At 50.1% G+C, this 20196-nt stretch overlaps 9 protein-coding genes across 9 annotated transcripts; 4 read left to right on the top strand and 5 right to left on the bottom strand.

The window, feature by feature from the left end:
* Window positions 1-3: 3 nt before the first annotated feature.
* Window positions 4-1098, bottom strand: N7506_009764 (uncharacterized protein; the record flags this gene model as incomplete). Its single annotated transcript, XM_056959057.1, has 1 exon — window positions 4-1098. One exon carries the CDS (start codon window positions 1096-1098, stop codon window positions 4-6), a length of 1095 nt encoding a protein of 364 aa, XP_056808447.1.
* A 719-nt stretch (window positions 1099-1817) lies between these two features.
* On the bottom strand, window positions 1818-4857 carry N7506_009763 (DEAD/DEAH box helicase; the record flags this gene model as incomplete). The annotated part of the gene is made up of 2 exons (XM_056959056.1): window positions 1818-1904; window positions 1975-4857. The coding sequence occupies 2 exons, from the start codon at window positions 4855-4857 to the stop codon at window positions 1818-1820; spliced, it is 2970 nt and encodes a 989-aa protein (XP_056808446.1).
* A 1264-nt stretch (window positions 4858-6121) lies between these two features.
* Window positions 6122-9001, top strand: N7506_009762 (vacuolar protein sorting-associated protein 35; the record flags this gene model as incomplete). Its single annotated transcript, XM_056959055.1, has 5 exons — window positions 6122-6261; window positions 6335-6972; window positions 7034-8019; window positions 8078-8626; window positions 8684-9001. 5 exons carry the CDS (start codon window positions 6122-6124, stop codon window positions 8999-9001), a joined length of 2631 nt encoding a protein of 876 aa, XP_056808445.1.
* An 899-nt stretch (window positions 9002-9900) lies between these two features.
* Window positions 9901-13609, bottom strand: N7506_009761 (uncharacterized protein; the record flags this gene model as incomplete). Its single annotated transcript, XM_056959054.1, has 4 exons — window positions 9901-11005; window positions 11106-12148; window positions 12201-12448; window positions 12499-13609. The coding sequence occupies 4 exons, from the start codon at window positions 13607-13609 to the stop codon at window positions 9901-9903; spliced, it is 3507 nt and encodes a 1168-aa protein (XP_056808444.1).
* A 41-nt stretch (window positions 13610-13650) lies between these two features.
* On the bottom strand, window positions 13651-13966 carry N7506_009760 (uncharacterized protein; the record flags this gene model as incomplete). The annotated part of the gene is given in 2 exon segments (XM_056959053.1): window positions 13651-13790; window positions 13801-13966. Coding segments are annotated over 2 exon segments (306 nt in total), but the record flags the coding sequence as incomplete, so codon positions are not given.
* Window positions 13967-15031: 1065 nt separating this feature from the next.
* On the top strand, window positions 15032-15928 carry rho2 (uncharacterized protein; the record flags this gene model as incomplete). The annotated part of the gene is made up of 4 exons (XM_056959052.1): window positions 15032-15066; window positions 15198-15276; window positions 15398-15589; window positions 15641-15928. 4 exons carry the CDS (start codon window positions 15032-15034, stop codon window positions 15926-15928), a joined length of 594 nt encoding a protein of 197 aa, XP_056808442.1.
* A 748-nt stretch (window positions 15929-16676) lies between these two features.
* Window positions 16677-17361, bottom strand: N7506_009758 (mitochondrial 54S ribosomal protein mL40; the record flags this gene model as incomplete). The annotated part of the gene is made up of 2 exons (XM_056959051.1): window positions 16677-17029; window positions 17139-17361. The coding sequence occupies 2 exons, from the start codon at window positions 17359-17361 to the stop codon at window positions 16677-16679; spliced, it is 576 nt and encodes a 191-aa protein (XP_056808441.1).
* Window positions 17362-17641: 280 nt separating this feature from the next.
* Window positions 17642-17869, top strand: N7506_009757 (uncharacterized protein; the record flags this gene model as incomplete). Its single annotated transcript, XM_056959050.1, has 1 exon — window positions 17642-17869. One exon carries the CDS (start codon window positions 17642-17644, stop codon window positions 17867-17869), a length of 228 nt encoding a protein of 75 aa, XP_056808440.1.
* A 722-nt stretch (window positions 17870-18591) lies between these two features.
* On the top strand, window positions 18592-19728 carry N7506_009756 (uncharacterized protein; the record flags this gene model as incomplete). The annotated part of the gene is made up of 1 exon (XM_056959049.1): window positions 18592-19728. One exon carries the CDS (start codon window positions 18592-18594, stop codon window positions 19726-19728), a length of 1137 nt encoding a protein of 378 aa, XP_056808439.1.
* Window positions 19729-20196: the final 468 nt, after the last annotated feature.

Raw genomic sequence — 20196 nt, 5'->3', positions numbered from 1 at the left:
ATTTCAAAGTTCAAAATGGGCATCACATTCAGGACAAAGATGCCCGTCTCCACACTCCGCTATGGTAAACAGGTGCCCATGAACGCAGTGATACCATTTCTCACTCTCCTGTAGCTCCAGCGCCATGTTCGAGATGGCTGCAAACCGCTCCTGGCTGGTAATGACCGTATGCACTGTGCTTTTATTGAGCATTGCGACCACGGAGTCCAGCTGGGGTAACAACCCTGGTGTCTGGTCGGGGTGCAAATGGCAAATGGCTTTGCCGCGAGCAACGGTCTCTCGAATCTGATGGGCAAGAGTTTCCCTCCGCCCCGGGGACAAGCTGTGTTTCCGCTCGAATGCATGAGCCAGTGCAAGATAGAGATAGCCCTCTGCCTGGTAGAAAAGCCTATTGTGGCTGATCGCCTCATGGATGAGCCAGATACAGTCGTCTTCGATGGCTTGCATATCAAGGTTCAATGTCACCTTCGATGGCCGCGCTTTGGGCAAGAGGGTGGAGAAGTCTGTAAGAAGTGCGATATCGAGACTGACCAAGAGAGCATTCACTTGAAGCAGGACCTTGGTTTGGAGCAGGGCAATGACAGAGCTCAAATTGCGTTTGTTGCCATCGCCAATGGTCTTGTTCAGGAGATCTTGGACATTTTGGATAGTATCCACCTCCGGCTGAATCAGTCGACGATGCCATTCGATTCGCTCACGCAGATCAAGGATCGCATCCCATCTACCATAATTTGTCTGATTCACAACGTCTCGCATGGCGCTGACCTGGTCCCAACGTGTACCGCCGATCTCAATGACTTCAGGCCAGTTCAAATTCACTTGGGGACTCAGCTGCGATAAGAATTGGACAATAAAGGAAAGCTCATTTGCAAGAGGGACATATACTCGATTGGCGAGCACAATCAGTTTCTTAGCCGATTCCCCAAGAAGAGCCTGACGTTCCAGCCGACGATATCGAGCAATGCCTCTCATCAACTTCAAACAAGTGGCACATGTGAAGTCTTGAGCTGAGGCTAGGACTGAATCGTCCCGAAGAGACACAGGCTTTCCTTTGTCGTCAACTCTGTAATGACGAACCATGTGCATTTGTGCATCCATGGTCTCGATCGTCATCATGTGTCCACATTTTGGAAACAGACATGGGTGTTCATCTAAGTTGATCTCTCCGTACTTCTGTCCCAGGGCGTTGACTATGTGGTTTTTGGTTGTATCGGATGCGCAAATTTGGCACTGAAAGAAGGGAGGGCACTTTTCCCCACACGTGGACGGGCATTGATGACCACATTTCATCTTCTTCTCACACCGCTTGGAGCAGGGGATGTTATCACAAGGAGCTGCGCATATCAGGGAGCATGTACTGTGAGAGCATCCATTGAGGCACTTCTCCTCACACTGAGTACAAGGCAAACTGCAGTGTCGCGTGCAATTGGAGTGACCACAGTATAAATTGCAAGTTGATTGGCAGGGAGGACATGGAAAATACCCATGGCATGGGAGGGTGCAAATATGGTGACATTCTGAGAGTTTCTTGCCACATTTCTCCTTGCATGGTCCATGAACGGTTTGGGCAGAGTTCTTTGTGACACATTGCTTACACAGTTTCTTGCACTTGTGGCCACAAGGTAAAGGCTTCATGCACTGAGCTTTGCAATTGAAATCGGACGAAACGTTCGTTGAGCATAAGACGGTGATGAAATGACCGCAGCCTGGGATCATCTTGCTCACGCTTTCTCTGCATGGAAGCGACGAAGCATTCTGAACCTGCCAACATAGAGGATTTTCAATGGAGTGACCGCATGCGAGTTTCAAAACTTGATTCATTTTGACCAAGCACCTGTTAGGGCAGGGTCGCCCACATGGATTTGGGCATTTGTGCTCACATCCATCGAGGGGTTGATCACACGCTTCGAGGCAGCGGGTAGTGTTGTGAGCGAGCTCGGAATGACATTCTAGAGGGCAGATATGCCCACATACCAGAGGTTGGTCACAACGTTGGATGCAACCTCCCTGAGGAGAGAGTGCGGCGAAGTCTTTTGGTGCTGAGACTCTGATCACTGTGTCTGGATGACGGGGACACATCAGCTCCAGTGATTTCGAGATATTCTGGCCTTGTTTCAAAATATCAATGACCTTGGCCCACATAGGAACATGTCGCGCTGTTTCCGAGTTTCCAATGATGTACATCCCGTGTTGTGCTCGCGATAGCAAGACATTGATCCGATTTGAAGTGCGCAGAAAGCCACACTGGCGTTGGCTATTGCTTCGGACCAAAGATATCAGAACAATCTGAGCTTCTTCCCCTTGAAAGTTATCCACAGTTGCTACTCGGAGACCGCCCTGTTTGGCTTGAGTCAAGTCTTGGGGTCTGATGTTGTCCATGTATCCTGCATGCGCAATATTGTTCTGGTCACGATCTCCCACTGCAATTGGAAAATCCTTAGCAAGCCGTTGTCGTAAATTCTGGAGCTGGTTCAGATAGGGCGTTAACACAGCTATTTCCCCAACCGAGTAGTCTTGTCGCACGAGATGATGTACCAGGGCGGTGATGATTTCAATTTCGTGTTTGTTCCAGTGCGAAGTAGACATGCCATCCTCGCTCAAAGGTCCCTTTGCTGCTGAACGTTGAGCTACACCCTTCTTCGTATGCTCTTGGGAATCTTCCATTGAGCGGTGATCCAGCCAATATAGCCTTTTCCGCATTCCACGAATCTCCGGATAGTGTTGAGCAGAAGAAATGTCTTGCATGTGTGGATAAAGAGTGCCCCGCACCAATTGAGAGATCTGTGGGTGCATTCGACGTTGAACTTGCAGCGTGTTGTACATATGACCACAGCTCATAGGTGTTACTTTCGATGAGCTCACCAGCCTCTCAAATAAGGAGACATCAAGTGAATATCTACCACCGCCCTGGACGTTTTCCCTGGAGAGGCGGTAGCTTTGGACCTGAGGACGCAGTTGCTGTTGGTCGCCAATGAGAATTGCGTGTTCAACCGAAGGTAGAAATGCCGCGAGCATATGGGGCTCAAGGACTTCGCCGGCTTCTTCGCATATCATGACTTTGCATTGAAGCCTTTGAAACATATCATATCGACGAGCAAGTCCCGATGTAGTGATCCCAATGACTTCTGCTTTGGCCAGGAAGCGGAGATGCATATCATCTTCAATAGCATCGAAGCCGACCTTGGAAAGCTGGTGGGACTCAACCAGTTTGGCTATTTTGTGGCCCACCTCTTCCCGGAGCTCCCTGCACCATTGGCCGTGCATATTCACGCGCTCTTGTCTAGACATGTCGAATACATCGGTGTCTTCAAGGATCGTGGTAGATCGTGGGGGTGCATCAGTGGGCGATCCGGAATCCATCCACAATCCAAACGTATCTTGAGCAGGTCCTTTTGGTGGATTGAAGTCGTGCCTGGCAAAATCCTCTTGTGTCTGTGGGAATAACTGATCGTAGTGGCGACCATGATGTTGCTGGACATGAAGCTTGAGACGTCCCGCAGATATTGATCTCTTGATCTCAATGGCTTCAAACTTCAACTCGCTATCTCTCAATTCCTTGTTTATGGTGGACCTCTCTCGTTTCTCCCAGTCGGTCCTTTGGCTCCACCTTGAGGCCACGGAAAGAGAGAACTCTTGCAATTTCTCCGATTTGGACTGTGACCCCACACGAACGATCTGTGACGTGACCTCGTGTTCGAGAAGAGCCTCTAAAAGCTGATCAAGGGCATGGTTGGTATAGGTCACACAGACGATGGGCCCCAACTTTCCCTCTTCCCTGTTCGCCAGTAGAACTTTGATAAGAGCTACACAGGTGTAGCTTTTCCCAGTACCAGGTGGTCCCTGGATCAACCCAATGCGTCTGTTAAGACATCGAATCAATGCACTTGCTTGTCCATGATCCAGCGTTGAATTCTCCTGCAGATATTGCGTTTGTTTTCTCTGAGTTGGAAAATCACCGGGTTGAACATAGAAGTTGACATCTGTGTTCAGAAGACAGCGAAGGTTGTATGCAAACCCACACTGCGAAGCATACAAAGGGGTCCATGTTTTAGGAGAGTTTGAAGGGTTCAAGGACCAAGGAGCAAGAAGTTCTGGGAACGGCAAGTTTTCTTTAGCCTTCATGGTCTGGAGTGCCTTAAGAGATGGCTCGAACGACGCAAGAAGAACACCAGGGAACTCTATCAAAGACATTGGCGGATCTTTGTGGCTGTAAACATCGAGAATGAGTCGAACATTGCTAAATCTGGAGTCAACGAGATTCAACTGCACAGATGCTCTCTTCTCATTGTTCCACAAGGATGCCGTTCCCTTTTTGTGTGGCTTAGTTAGACCTCTCTTGCGCTTTTGCATCATTGCCTGATCTGCCACCGTGCAGAACACGATCAAGTCCTTCTGAATGACCAGGCACACAAGGTCACCGGGTCTGAGGCGTCTGGATTCCTCCCACCATCTCTGTCGCAGGTGAACTGGGGATTTCACAATTACCGAGGGCTGGGGGAAATCGACCTCAAAGTAGAGACCGAAAAGCCAGTGGAAACCAACATTGAGAAGACGAACCCCACGGTGTACAAGCCTGTGCAGAGGAGGCTTTGTTTTATTTGCACCGGGTATGATTTCATGGCGGACAGTATCACGAATCTGGCCAACCGTATCCTCTCGCAGCAGTCGAAAGTTTCGATCCAGCAAGCCGTCGATACCAGGAATGTGCCATTGAGATGGGTCGACAATGGGAAGATATTCGGTTCGAGAGCAACGTATTTCGTCAAAGCTAGGCATGATTTTGATTTGGCATATGTTGGCAAAGTCATTGTTATGTCTTCCCCCAGGAGTGTGATCGTCGCGAGATGCCACACTCATTGTGATATTCGATGTCGGAGTCGCACTCGACGCTTGCGTTTTTCCCCCATTGCTGCTCTGTCACGTCCTTTTTTCTGTTTGTCGGATCTAGGGACCATCTCGGGTAGTCGTAAAAAGCTAAGGGACGCTGTGTCGGATCGATTGAAACCGGTGGAAGGTAGCAGAGCCGTCAGGCGTAAAACGAGTGGGCGTAAAACGACAGTTGCCGCGATTGATGTTAAATGAAGGAATTGGGGCAGTTTCAACGAGACGAGAGTGCAAATTTAACAACCGTGGAAAAGAAGTGCACGTATGATGGAAGGTTTGAGACGAAAAATGGTCAGACGCTTGCGATGAGTAGGATTGGAAAGTCACGAGATATCGAAGCAGATATCCCCAAAGACAGAGGCTATACATCAACCTGATATTTCCACGGACTTGAGCTTCTATTGCCTTCGAGCTTTTGGAAAGCGGTTCAAGTTCGGAGGCTCGTTCTTGCCTTTACCAGATACTATAGATCGAGGGATTCCTGTTGGATTGCACTGCATATACCTAGTGGGCTTGAAAGCAATCAATTAAGAGGAAACAGTATACCAGATACCTCGGAGAGTCTAGCATAAAAGAATCAGATCATATCGAGTGAAAGGATTCACTCTTTGCTCACATTTTCACATCCAAACCGTCACAGAATACTCCGTATAGACGGATATAGTTACAGGCACAACTGAGTTTACGCAGCCAGTTCATCGTCATTTGTCAACAGACCTGGAAACTACCTGAAATTGACAGAAGAACAGCTGGTCAGTCAAAGTATTTGTGTGAGCTCTTGGAAGTACTTGTTTAGCACAGGCCAGTGATCAGGAGGCTTTATCAACACCATGTAGATAGTTAATCGAATGTTAGGTCCAGGGGTATATAGACAGTACGAGAACTCCTGATGCAATAAACACACAGGAAAAGAAGAAGACATAGAAAGATACATAGAAAAAGACATATGGACAATATACAAGAGAACTATGAATATCGGCAACCCTAAAAGAGCGAAAGGACCAAGTGGTCGCTATCAGCCGCCGTATAGTGACGTTTCGGGGAATGTCCCAAGCTGGCGTCACCCAAAGTCCTCCACCCACGTCTCTCCTCTGTTTCTTCCCCGTCCCCACTCCATTGCCCCCGACTACCATTGCAATTAGCCATACACGATCTTTGACCTCATCTTCCCTGCAGTACATGTGTACCTGCCCTTAACCTAGCTTCATAGCTTCCTAGCTTCCGCCCCTCATCACACATGATGGCTAGCCCACCACCCGTTACTGAGGACCAGAACCGTCTCCTCGAGGAGGCATTGGGGGTGGTGAGGCAGCAGTCAGGCTTGATGCGCAAATGCTTGGAAACCCCTGGCAAGCTCATGGATGCGCTCAAATGCGGGTGAGCTCCCCTAGGCAGCTTCACCCCAAGGCAGCGATCTCGGAACGTGCGCTAACAGTAGAACGTGCTACAGGTCGACCCTCGTTTCCGAATTACGAACCCCCAGTCTTGGCCCAAAGCAATATTATGAATTGTATATGGCCGTTTTTGATGCATTGCGACACCTATCCGTCTACCTTAAGGAGAACCACCCCGTCAACCACCTAGCCGACCTATACGAACTCGTCCAATATGCCGGCAATATCGTCCCTCGGCTGTATCTGATGATCACTGTAGGCACTGTTTACATGTCCGTTGAAGATGCGCCGGTCAAGGAGATCATGAAGGATATGATGGAGATGAGCCGAGGTGTCCAACATCCGATCCGCGGTTTGTTCCTACGATATTATCTCTCCGGCCAAGCGAGGGACTACTTGCCCTCTGGAACCGGTGATGGGCCCGAAGGTAATATGCAAGACTCGATCAATTTTGTCCTCACGAATTTCGTGGAGATGAATAAGCTCTGGGTGCGGCTCCAACACCAAGGACCGTCGCGAGAGAGAGAAAGAAGGATCCAAGAAAGACGCGAATTGGAGTTACTCGTTGGTAGTAATGTGGTCAGACTCAGCCAGCTCGTTGATCTTGAGGGATACAAGAATGGCATCCTCCAAGCGCTCTTGGAGCAGGTTGTGCAATGCAGAGATGTCCTCGCGCAGGAATATCTCCTAGAAGGTACGGAAATGTCCTTTCTTGCATGAAATCACTGCATACGATAGCTAATTGTGGCCTACAGTCATCACAAAGGTGTTCCCGGATGAGTTCCATCTTCACACCCTTGACCTTCTCTTATCTGCAATTGCCGGACTCAATCCGCAAGTTGACCTAAAGAAGATCGTCATTGGACTCATGGACCGTTTGTCTTCGTATGCTGCAAAGGAAGCAGAGGGTGTTGCAGAGCCCGAGACGAAGAAACAGAGTGAGGAAGAAGCTGTCACCCGTTTACTGGAGAAGCTCGAACTCGCCAAAGAAAGCAAGGGCAAAGAGGCGGTCGGCTCTGGCAGCAGGGAGGAAGAAACCTCCACAGAGAACGGTGCCGAAGAATCAGCACCAGACGGCTCAAAGTCTCCCGAGCCTGTGAAGCAGGAGACCGCGACTGAGAACGGCCACGATGCTAAGCCGGGTATTCCGGCAGAAGTCAAATTGTACGATATCTTCTACGACCAGGTGGTCAATTTGATCAAGAGACGCGCGTTGCCGATCCAGGATACCATGGCGCTCTTGGTATCACTCGTCAACCTGGCTTTGAATATCTACCCTGACCGGCCAGAGTATGTCGACCAGGTCCTGGACTTCGCAACACAAAAGACCGCCGAGTACACAGACCATGCCGACCTACATTCTGCACCAACTCAACAGCACATTCTCCATCTCCTCAATGCCCCTCTTAAATCCTACATCTCAATCTTCACAGCTCTGGCGCTGCCTCACTACCTGCCGCTTTTGGCGTCACAGTCATATCCTACCAGGAGGGCGGTGGCGAGCGAAATTCTTCGCAGTCTGCTGAGAAACAAAATCCCGGTATCAACAACAGAAAACCTCGACCGTGTCCTTCAGGCTGTCAGAGTTTTGATCAAAGAAGGCATGCAACAGTCGGTTGGTTATCCTGGAGCGCAGTCACAACGGCGTGGAGGTGAGACCGATGAAACAGTGGAGGAGCAAGGATGGCTTGCGAGACTCGTGCACTTGATCCAAGGAAAGGATAATGATACCCAACTCAAGGTAAGAAATCAATCCACGAGAACCTCGAATGTAAGCGCTTATTAATCTTCTATGACAGCTTCTCCAAGCAACACGCAAAGCGTTCGCCGATGGCAATGAACGTATCCGCTACACTACCCCGGCAATCGTGACGGCATCGATCCGATTGGCCCGCAAATTGAAATCGCGTGAACACTACGACGATAACTGGCAATCACAATCATCAGCTCTGTACCGATTCATGCACCAATCCATCAACAACCTTTACCAGCGGGTCAATGCAGGCTGTGCCGACCTCGCGCTGCGACTGTTCGTGATGTGTGGTGAAGTTGCGGACCAGACAGGCTTTGAAGAAGTCAGCTACGAGTTCTTCGCACAGGCGTTCACCATCTACGAAGATGCGATCAGTGACTCACGCGCTCAGTTCCAGGCTGTTTGTATTCTTTCCAGTGCTTTGCACGGAAGTCGTGGATTCTCCAAGGAGAATTATGACACGCTCATTACCAAGGCTGCCCTGCATGGAAGTAAGCTCCTCAAGAAGCCCGATCAGTGCCGCGCGGTCTACCTCGCAAGTCATCTGTGGTGGGTAGTTGAAAACCCTCAACGAGGAGAGGATGATCCCAAAGATGTGAGTTCTAATCTAGCCTGCCCACAATTGGAACCATACGCTAACTCTGATTATCAGCTCTACCGCGATGGAAAACGTGTTCTCGAATGCTTGCAGCGAGCCCTGCGTGTGGCCGATGCTTGCATGGACACCGGCGTCTCTGTCGAACTCTTCGTGGAGATCCTTAACCGCTACGTTTACTATTTCGACCAGCAGAACGAAACCGTCACTACAAAGTACTTGAACGGTCTCATCGAACTTATCCACTCCAATCTGCAGAGCAGCGAAGAGGACTCCAACGCTAGTCTTGATGCTCCGAAGCGTCACTTCGAGCGCACACTGGAATACATTCGTTCTCGGGAATACGAAGGTATCATCACTGATCCACCCAAATGAATAGCCTGATGTGGTTTGGTCAGCTCTGGGTTATACCCTGGAAGAATTGATAGGATACGAAGTGATGGTGCTTTTCTATCGCGAGGACTGGACTATTCCCTGGTTTATTATCTCCTGCTTTCATTACTCTTCTGTTTGCTTATTACGTTCCTGGAAGCCTTTTTTATCTCCGTTCTTCAATTCTCTTTGTTTTCCAGTACATACAAGTGTATCATTGTTTCCGGATGCACCATACCCTTCATCTTGAATTGTATCTGGCTTAGACAACATGCATTTTTACCTGTGCGTAGCGCATTAGGGCGTAATGAGATCACTGCTCGTCTACCTAGCCGACGTAAAAGCGCCGCCCGCCGCCTTGAAGTGACGAGACTAAGAAGATTACCTCATTTATTGGGAGACGAGATTCATTGGACGGCAGGCAAACGGGCTGCAGTGGAGACTGAACAAGACGCAGCAGATAAACCACCTCTCCTTGGCGTTTTACAGTGTACTACCTACACCCGGAGGCAAACAAACAAAGCCGAAGAAAGCTTCGATCATGCAATTGGTCAAAAGGATATGACGGAGCGGGAGACTAACCCAATCTCCACGGATATCGCTGCATAATGTGGAAAGGCCAAACTCATACCGTACATAAAGTAGATGCGGATGCCATACTACAAAGAGTAAAAGATTCAACCAGTTGAACAGAAAGAACAAACAGACCCAATAGCAGTGATCTTCCCTTCTTAAAAGAAAGGAATAGATAATGTGTGACGTTAATCCATGACGCTTCAATGAAAGAGGATGACGATAAAAGGGAAAAGAAATAAGACGAGAGGGCATTTCAAGATCGTTCCCATGAGAGGGAGGTTATGGGATGAACAAAGAGGACCAAGAGCCGCACTGTGAACCGATGTTCAAGTCAGAGGAGACCCGCCGAAGAGCCCGCCAGTCGGTGGTGATGAGTACTTCCGCAATCCAGACTGAGCGCCAAAGCCAGCAAAGGGAGCTGGGTGGCTGTTGGAAGGAACCGGGCTGCCAATATCACCAGGAACAATGCTGCCCCTGTGGCCAGGGACCGCGCTATTGGGATCGGGCTCAAACCGAACAGACTGGTCGCTAGACTGGCCACCAGGGCCTTGCTTAATTGAGAAGGAGCCGCCGCCGTTCTGCGGGTTGCCTTCTGTATCGCAAATGTCAAGCATTTCTTCCAAAGAAATGAAAGAATCTTTCGGGTTGCGCAGCTGATCTACCTGTGCGAGGACAAGATTCACATTGTGGAAGCTTCCGGCCTTGCGGGGACTCATTGTTGAATCAAGGTGTTTGCAGGCTTGTATGACCAATAAGCGAATCATGACTGGTCGCGAGGTATGCGGCCGGTGAGACGCACTGGCTGCGAATGCGTTATTAGAAGGCCAACCGCCAGACCCGGCCGAAGCAGGTCCCCATGTGGAAGAAGCACCTGGGAACGCAGAGCCTCCGAAAGGCGTAGGCGGACCCCATGTGCTATTACCAATGGGGGAGCCAACAGCAAAGCTAGGCTGCGGTGATCCTAGAGGGTCTGCAAACAACGAGGCACCCTGGAAGCTAGCTCTAGTCGGTCCCGGGAACGGACCAGGTGCAGGAGCACCAGGCAGTGACTGGGACAGATTTGACGGATAAGTGATGTCAGTATCATCAAGGAGAGCACTGCTACCGAGATGAGCACTCAGACCGTCAATATCTCGCTGAACCGAAGATGTTCCATGGTTCTGTTGGTCCTGGGCTGAGCTAGATGGGCGCTTGATAGGGCTCGGTCTTGTGATGGGGAAAGGTTGGGTGCCTGATTCCAGCGGAGAGCGGTCAAATGAGGTAGAGGGTTGTCTTGAATGAGTCTTGGACAGGCCCGCTTGCTGCAGGGGGAATGCACCGGGCATTCCGTGGGTGCTAGCAAAAGAAAGACCATGCCCGGAGTCAGATGGGAACGCACGACCCGGCGGAACAGGACGAACGCCATTCATGCCAGGCGGCGCAGCAATTCCACTGGACCCGTTGAATGACCGCAAAGGATTCATCATCGCCCCGTTCGACGAATACATTGATTCTGGGGGAATGTTTGAGCGCGGGGCCATTCCTGGTATACCAGGGGGTTGAATGGAAGACCACCGAGGCCTGGAAATCCTGGAGGGTTTGATCGACCCAGTGGAGAGAGGGGGCTGAAGGCTGAGGGTGATGCAATGGAGGTTGTTGGTAGCCTTGTCTGGCACCAAAAGCTCCTCCAGATTGCGAATGGCCCATGGAGCGTGGGGAGATTGAAGGGTGGTGAGAGTCGGCGCTGTTGGGTTGCGAGTGTGGAGAAGAGGTAGAAGAGCCGTGATGGGATTGTTGACGAGGTCTGACAGGAGTTGACGCCTTGGGAACGACGGGCGTCGCCATTGGATAATGTGGGGATTGTGCGAAGCCGGGAGGAGGCTGAGTCGGGATATTATGTGGAATAACACCTGGCAAGGTGTGCGGTGGTGATGTCCTGACGTGTTCGCGCCTGCCGCCACGATCCCGAATTTCTTGCTCTCGCATCGCGTCTCGGTCTTTGCGCGCCAGCTCTTCCCGTGTCTTGCGCTCGAGGTCTTCTTTAGCACTCTTCTCCTGAGCCTCACGATCTTCTTTCTCCTTGCGCTTAGCCTCTTCCCGCTTCTTCTTTTCCTCTCTCTGTTCCCGCTGCTTGCGCTCAGCTTCGGCGTGTCGTTCACGTTCCTCTTTGAGTCGCCGTTGCTTCTCCGCTTCTTTACGAGCACGATCTTCTTCCTGGGCCTTCCTCTCAGCTTCACGCTTCTTCCGCTGTTCTTCCCGTTTTAGCCGTTGTTCTTCTGACTTCTTCTCTTGGGCAGCCTTAATGGCGGCCTCTTCAGCAGCCTTCTCGGCATCTCGACGGGCCTTTTCCTCTTCCTTCGCCTGCCTTTGTAACCGTTTCTTGTCCTTCTTCTTTTGCGCTTCCCTGGCCTTCTTAGCGTTCCGCTGCTCATTCAACGTCTCTTCTTGGAGGAGCTCGTCAATTAGCTGTTTCTGGCGTTGTTCCGCAACTTTCTCTCGATATGCTGTCATGACTCGTTGCTCGAACATCCGGGCGGCAAATATTTGGAACATTCGCCGCCCTTCTTGCATGCGCTGCTCTTCGGTCATGGCATCCTGTTATCGAATTAGTAGATGTAATCAATGATCTCAGAATGATCGTTCCTACCATCTCATCCTCATCAAATTCCTCCTCCTCTTGGCTGTCATAATCTTCCTCTTCTTCGTCGTCATCGTCATAATCATCCTCATCCAAGGGGCCATGATTATGCCCATGGAATGTCTGATGAGCGGCAGCTATTCCGTACTGTGTGTCTTCTTCTCTTTGCATCCTCCGTTCTGCCAATTGCTCCATCATATCAATGAAGTGCTTGCCATCATTTTTCAGGAGATCGTCAGCAACGGTGAGTATGCCATCTGCAAGATGTTAGATGCATGAAAATGTCACATGTAAAAAACACACGTACCTTTTACAGTTAAGCTATTGCCGAATGCGAAGAAATCTGCCCGGGCTGCCCGAGCTTCATCGTCCTCGAGGTCTTCATCACTGTAAAGCTCCTCATCTTCCTCATCTTCATCCTCCTCTTCTTCATCGTCATCTTCCTCTTCCTCGTCATAGTCCTCCTCGAGCTCCTCTTCATGGTCTTCGGGTAGCTCCTGGACACGACTCCGAGATGGATGATATTGGCCATGAGTGCGAGTGTGTTGCCCCGGCGATCGAAGTGGCGGTTGATATAACCGGGGCGGAGGAATTATTGGAGCTCCCTCTTCGAATGCGCCTTGATTATTGTTCGCGTACTGTTCGAGCTCTTCGTAGTAAGCGTCGTAAAGAACCTCGAGCTCTTCTTCAATCGCGGTTCGCTTCCTTCCACAAACGGTACAACTGCAGGAGTGCTTTTGTTGCTCTTTCATTTTCTTCAGAACGGCGTCCTTTTCCACTTTAACAAGCTGTCGCCGTTCTTCTTCGCCGAGCTCAAACCAGAAAGTCCGTATGTTCTCGCGCTCTTCCAGAGACGATTGATTCCAGATACTGGTGTTTTTCATTGGCTTTCCGGTGAACCGACTTATGTAGGGCAAGGCCTGGGGAGGCGGTGGAGGATGCGAAAGGGTTGCGGAGGAATGAGCGAGAGGAGTTGATCGGGCGTCGCCAAGGGTATGGGAGTCGGAGCGAGTTTTCCTGCTTTTCTTCCGTTTCGATGTCTCGTTTGGGGTAGCGCCGTGATCATGGGGTCCGTTCATGGTGGGCGGGCTGCGGGGTCGATTTGACGAGCCATATTCCAAACGGGCAACGGAAGATGTGTGGTCGTGATCTGAATGGTCGTGGTCATGGTCGGATTCGGGGTCGTCAAAAGAGCGCTGCTCGTCTGCGGCTAGCGAGTCGACGTCGCCAGACGCGAACGCCTCGGGATGTTCCGCGGCTAAGCGGGCAGCTTGTTTCTGTCGGCGCTTCTGTTTCTTGCGATTCACAGTTGTCGCAGGGCTCACGACAGTTCCGGTCGAGGTGGTGTCCTTGGGACCCCGCGCGTGGGTCCGGCCAGTGGTTGCTGGCAGCGGAGCTGCTGACATGTGAGTCGCCATGGTGGAGGTGGAATAAGCTCAAGGGCTGCCTCGGCAGCATACTAATATGTCGAGAAGAAGCTGAGCGTTAGAAATGCAATGGGTGAGAAGGTGGGTGATATGGTAAGAGAAAGCGGAGAACGGAAGAGCCAAGGACAAAGGACCCTACCAACAAAGCTCCGGGCGATTCCACCAGACGGTGCTCAACTCACCGGAATTTTTTCCCCTTGGCGTGATCACGCACAAAGAGTCAATCGCGTGCTTTGTTGCTGACTTCAAAAGGAGCCCCGGAGTGGTAAATGGGAGGGGGTGGAGGGTAGGATAAGACCACGGGAGGAGGGGGTTGAAAGACAATAATCCCGGCGGGTCAGGACGTGCCTGCGCTTGTGGTTGGGATTTGAGGTGCTGGGACAACAGCGGAGAGGGATAGCGAGGGGTATCCAGGTGTAGGCAGGGCCAGCAGAATATCAAGACTCAGTCAACGCCGCCAGAGGAACGACAGATCAAACGCCGATGAATGAATGGAATGATGGGCTTTCCTGCCCTCTGGCTGGTTGTCGTGCCGCCGCAACGGGATAGCCGCCGCAAGCGAGCTAGTGCCTGAACGGTCAGGTTGAAATCTTTCAATTGCTTGCTACGAGGAGGTGTTTCCGATGAAACGAACTATGGATGATATTTTCAAAGAGATGTGATTTGATGTGGTTTCAAAAATAGCTTTGCTTTGAGTCCTGAAACAAAGGCGCTTTACACATTCAAAAGGCTGAAAGCATCTGGCTTCATGCTGATCGCTACAAATGCCAGTTCACGTGACCTGTAATTTATTGACCGCTTTCCGTATGCCGGCAATATACTTCCAGGGCGGTCAGTCTGGGAAAACAAGACTCCACCCTCAGCACCGAAGCTGGTTAGTTGTGAGACACAGCAATTAAAAATATCTCACAAGCTAAGGAATAAATAGAAGGTCTCCATAGGACGATCAGACGGAGATACTATATCCTTCGTACCTAGCCTAGTCTCCCGTAGTCAAACTCGGCGTGAGCCTTAATAAATCTCCGCTTGGACTGTAAGCGCCTTCCCCTTCATCTTATCTCACTCTTCAGCTTCACCTTTTTTAAAATCCCTTTTCTATCTTTCTACACTCTCGCTCAACTAATCCATTTACACCTCTCTTCTACTCTCCTTCTCCTCTCCCATTTGACGTGGTCTCCGAGATCCTCAACCCCTCCCCCAACCTCAACGGCTCACCACGGCACTCTGACATTTCAAGGCCACCTATTTCCCCTAAGCCGTTCGGGCCGCATCGCAGTACCTGCCCAGCTCCTGACTCGGAAATCCGGGCTGCCCCTCATAATCGGTTGCCTTATCTGGGATCCGTCTCGAATCTCTTCGAGTCCCTAAATCCATACCCTCCCCCTTGTGTACCAGGGTTTTACAAACATCATAATGTCGCAACAACCAGACGATAATGTCATGCGCAGGTACGTGTGCTGTGTGGTGAGGCAATGTTTGACAGGATCCCCTGTCCCTGGCGATATCATTGCACTCTTAGGCAGCGGGATTGAGACCGCGCGTTCTGATCCGCACGTGCTGATCCCGATCAAACTTATAGGAAGCTCGTGATTATTGGTGACGGTGCTTGCGGAAAGACCAGTCTGCTTAGCGTCTTTACCCTCGGTTACTTCCCAACAGTACGTTTGACCCCCTCCGCGAATATCTAAACTCCTAGCTAACCCATCGTCCACAGCATTATGTTCGTACACGCCCAGCCAGTCCCCCCGCAATCACGTATCTGACTTCTATATCTGTTAGGTGCCAACGGTATTTGAGAACTATGTGACGGATTGTCGAGTCGATGGCCGTTCGGTCCAATTGGCATTGTGGGATACAGCCGGACAAGAAGACTATGAGCGATTGAGACCATTGGCTTACTCCAAAGCCCATGTCCTCCTCATTGGCTTCTCAATGGATACTCCAGATTCGCTGGAAAACGTGAAACACAAGGTTGGTCTCAGAGAAATTGAAGGGTTGGGATGGAGCTGATCTGCGGCATAGTGGATCGACGAAGCAAACGAGCGGTGCCCCGGCGTGCCGATCCTTCTGGTTGGGTTGAAGAAGGACCTTCGCGAAGACCCTTTGGCAATTGAAGAGATGCGCAAGAAGTCTCTTAAGTTTGTGACCACCAAGGAGGGCAGTGATATCGCCACGTCCATTGGGGCCCGCAAATACCTTGAATGCTCTTCGCTGACTGGCGAGGGTGTCGACGATGTCTTTGAAGCAGCTACCCGTGCTGCACTTCTTACCTTCGACAAGCGCAAAAGCTCTTGCTGTGTGGTTATTTAAAATGATCTGGAGCGTACAACGAGCGAACTGTCTTCTCTGCCAGCGCTCGGTTTCTCACACTTGGAACTTGATACACTCATCACCTCGGCGATATCAATGACGTTCCGTTGTATCATGCATCACTGGCGTTTGGGAGGTTCTTGTGCTAACCTGTTCAATTGTTCTGGGTACGATATCTGCTTTCCGGTTATTTCAGCCGTGTCTTTCTTGATTGTTTTTTTCTTCCTTTTTCCCTTTTTTCAATGAGTACATTTTGCGTCTCTTTCAATAGCTGTCCACTGATGCTTCTCACGCACGTGCAACTCCGGATTCCCTTCCTTGTCATTATCTCTCCGAAGTGCCTCGCGACCTCACTCACTATGTCGCTTCTCCCCATGCTGTACACTCCATCGTTAATCAAGCGACTCTTTCTTTTTGTATTCATTATTGAGGGCGCTACACGTTCATTATGCCGTCTCGGGGAAATATAACACCTATTTGCATGTCTCCTACCAACCAGCTACAGCCCTACCCTACCTACACCTTAGACATATCACCTCTAGATCGGACACGGACTGCCCAGGTGGGCAGAAGTCCTTTGCAAGGTTATGTGGGACAATCAACGTCCGAGTAATGCCTATGCAAGCATTGAGCAAATATGCAAGTACATCGAGACCATTGTTATTAAGAAACAAAAATGCATATATGTTACATAGCGCCAAAATGATACATATCCAGAACCAGGTCAACCCTCAACCCTCAACCAGATCTATTTCTTGGCTGACTTGGCTGGCTTCTTCCAATCATGGTTCCACCCATCAGCAGGGGGAGACTCGGTCTGCATACGAGAGTACTCAATAGGGAACATATCAGTGAAGATACCCTTCTTGTTCATCGAAACGCGGAAGAGCTTGCCACCATCACCAGCACCGGTGCGAAGCTCCTCACACGCATCATGCATGCTCTGGTACTGGCGCATCATCTCAAGTTCCTGCTTGCGGCGCTGCTGGGCCTTGAACAACTGCCAGGCGCGGTGGATGGTCCAGTGGCGCAAGTAGCGGTTACGGGAGAAGCGGAGGGGACGCGGGGTGAGAGGGTGGTGAAGGAAGTAGCGGATGAGAGCTGTGTGTTTGAATAGATTAGTTCATGGTTCATGGTTCATGATTCTTCGGAGACGTGTTATGGTTGTCGGAATCCGGAGCTTGGATTCGCGACGGTGGCTGGAACGTACTGATGCGCTTGTCGACATTGGGACCTCCCTTTCTCTTGGCGAGGGCACTTGTGGTTGAGAATGGCGCGGACTGCAGAGCTGCTGTGACCGGACCGGGCTGTTGTGTTTGGCGGTTCAGGGTCTCGTGGCATGCCCGGGTGATGGAAGGGCGGACCGGCGCCATTGACATGGGAATCTTGAATACATTCGCGAGCGATGCGAGAGCTGGTGATAAAGACCGCATTGTGGAGGGTATCTTTGGTGTGGAGGGTGTGGTATGGGCTCAATGCAATTGACTTCCACGGGGGATAATTCCCTGATGGCAGAATTCGTTCCGCCTTTCTAGCCGCGCGCTTAATGTGATCGTCATTACCGCTACAGTCAGGAACGACAAGTGCCTCTACACCATAGTGTCTAAGGCTTTTCAATGTATTCATCCTAACCAATTCTAATGATCATAATGGAAGAGTCCTTCATTTCTTATCCAGCACTTAAATATTAATATTAGTCCACTACAATTGAGGATGGCACGGTCAAAGGGAGGCCAGAAACGGCCGTTTTGGACGCTGTTTGAAGCCGCTTCCTGCGGTCTTCATGTCACATGCACCAAAGCCCACGGCCAGTCGCGTTTACTGCCATCTGCGCGTCGGATCGACCGTGTCTGGTGTTTGAGTCCATCGATCAACCGTCGTCCATTCGTGCCGTCTATTCGTGCAGCAGCCGCCGTGGAGCAATGTCCTCACTCAGCCTGATATGTTCCGAGTCTGGCGGCGGCTAGGAGCCTCTTCATCAATCATTCAGCATTGTCAATTAAGTTGCATATCTCGAACATTATCCGACATGGGAAACAAGCACAGCGCACCTTCGCCACACACTAGGCTCGACTGCACATCGCAAGGAACAGATTTGCAAGAACTGGCTCGTCGTTAGTAGCAAACACATACTGGTATCGGTTAACAGGTTAACATGTCACTGACTTTGCATTGTAGGACTTGATCCGCATTCATATACGGGCGGAAGATGGCTCAACCGGGACGAGCTTGAACGAAACTCTCGCCACGTTATGTTTGACTTCTCAGCGCTCTGTAAACGGGCTATCCATATATGTCCAGGGGCTACCAGAATTGTCAATTGTGAGAAGCGAGAAGGTGGATTTAATCGAGTCTTCCTTTTGACAATGGACAATGGACCTTGTATCGTAGCAAGGGTACCTACGGGTATTGCTGGCCCGCCAAGGCTAACGACTAATTCTGAAGTTGCAACGATGACTTATTGTAAGACCAAGCCTTATCCCCTATCTTTGAGGGTATGGCTGATACAATTACTGATTCATGACTGTATAGTACAATCCAAGATGTCACTTCCAATACCAAAGATCCTCGACTGGAATGATGATCCTTCCAATCCAACTGGAACGGAATACATTATCCAAGAGCATGTGACGGGTGTTCAATTACATCAAGAGTGGCACAAAATGAATCCGGAACAACACATGCTATGCACCAAAGCACTTTCATTGACAATGAAAAAGATGGCTTCCCTAGACTTCCCGGCCTATGGCAGTCTATACTTCTCAGATGCACCTCAAGACTCGGACTCGAAGATTCCCTTCGAGCAGGGCTTTTGTGTGGGACCACATTGCAGTCCGGTTTTCTGGAACCGAAATCCGGGGGAAAATGAGCTCTACAATGGCCCAAGTCCCAATTGCGGACCTTGGAAAGATCTTCCAAGTTACTGTCAAGGTTTGATAGATACGGGTTTCTCTCGTTTGCCCAAAGAAGCCGCAAATACTCGCAAGCTTCCATATCAAGGATCAATTCAAGATCACGTCCGTCTATTGAAAACAAGTCGGGAGGTGATGCAAAAATTGATCGAAGATAAACGCATTGTGGACGCTGCTGCACCAGTTCTGCTTCACTCGGATTTTCACAAAAGGAACATTTATGTCTCTGCCAAAGAACTAACTGTTATCACTGGCCTGATAGACTGGCAGTCAGCCAGTATTGAACCCGCGTTTATTTACGACAACGAAACGCCCGATTTCGCTACACCCCCAACAGTCCCCGAGGAAGATCCACACGAGAACGAGCGAAATAAAACACAAAACTCCCGACAAAAGGAACGAGAATTGAAAGATGCATCCGTCTGTCATCAAACATTTGATGTGGTCATGAAACTCCTTATTCCTAAGCTTCGTCCTGCAAGATTACTTGATCCAACTCTGTTCCGACTCTTTCACTACAGCCATACATCTTGGAGAGACTCTGCTGCCGCTGTTCGCCAAGAGCTAATTGAGCTTTCAGCTCGCTGGGCGGAACTAGGGCTGGATGGCAGATGTCCATATTCTCCCACCGAAGCGGAATTGAAACAGCATGCTCGAGACTACGAAGATTTCGAGGCTGTTCAAGCACTCAAGTTATGGCTGAAAGACAATCTTGACACCAATTCTGATGGGTGGATCCCGAATGATGCATGGGATGCTGCGAAGGCTGCTCATCGGGCAGCGTATGATGAATGGATACAGACTGCCAAAGAAGCTGAGTCCAATGGAGAAGACATGACAGTAGCAAAGGCGGACAAGATGTGGCCATTTGATGCCAGACAGTTGTAAGGAAGTCTTTATCAATTAATATTGAGGCCTATGATTTCCAAGGTTGATACTCCTGGCGTTCTCTCGGTCGAACAGATTGCTGATTTGAAATTCTTCGTAGGTAAAAAATGTGCAACACAAGGATCTTTACGTTGAAAAATATCATGATATTTCGGCAGACGACAAAAAGATGGATGGAAAGGCTTCCAGAAAGTCTGTCGCAGAGTTGCCTGGGTGCCTCTCGTCAGACTTTCGAGGTGATGTGCCTTGGACAAATGTCCAACATGCGTTCCAAGGCTGAACAACCTCTCAGGCCCTTCCCAAGAGATTGCATGGCATCCTACACAAGATTCATCGTCAGACCCGAAATTCATGTACAATGGCGCCCACAGGGGAGAGATAATCACCATTATTCAATCACTTCCCTCTTTGCTTGGCTCACTCTTTCTAGTTTTCCGGGATCGTGTGGTGGATGGACCGAAAGTCCTT

Source organism: Penicillium brevicompactum (genome assembly GCF_028827555.1).
Source record: "Penicillium brevicompactum strain IBT 35665 chromosome Unknown utg000006l_segment0_segment0, whole genome shotgun sequence".
Lineage (NCBI taxonomy): Eukaryota > Fungi > Ascomycota > Eurotiomycetes > Eurotiales > Aspergillaceae > Penicillium > Penicillium brevicompactum.
Note: the sequence above shows the minus strand (reverse complement) of the source record. Positions and strands in the feature narration are given on the sequence as shown.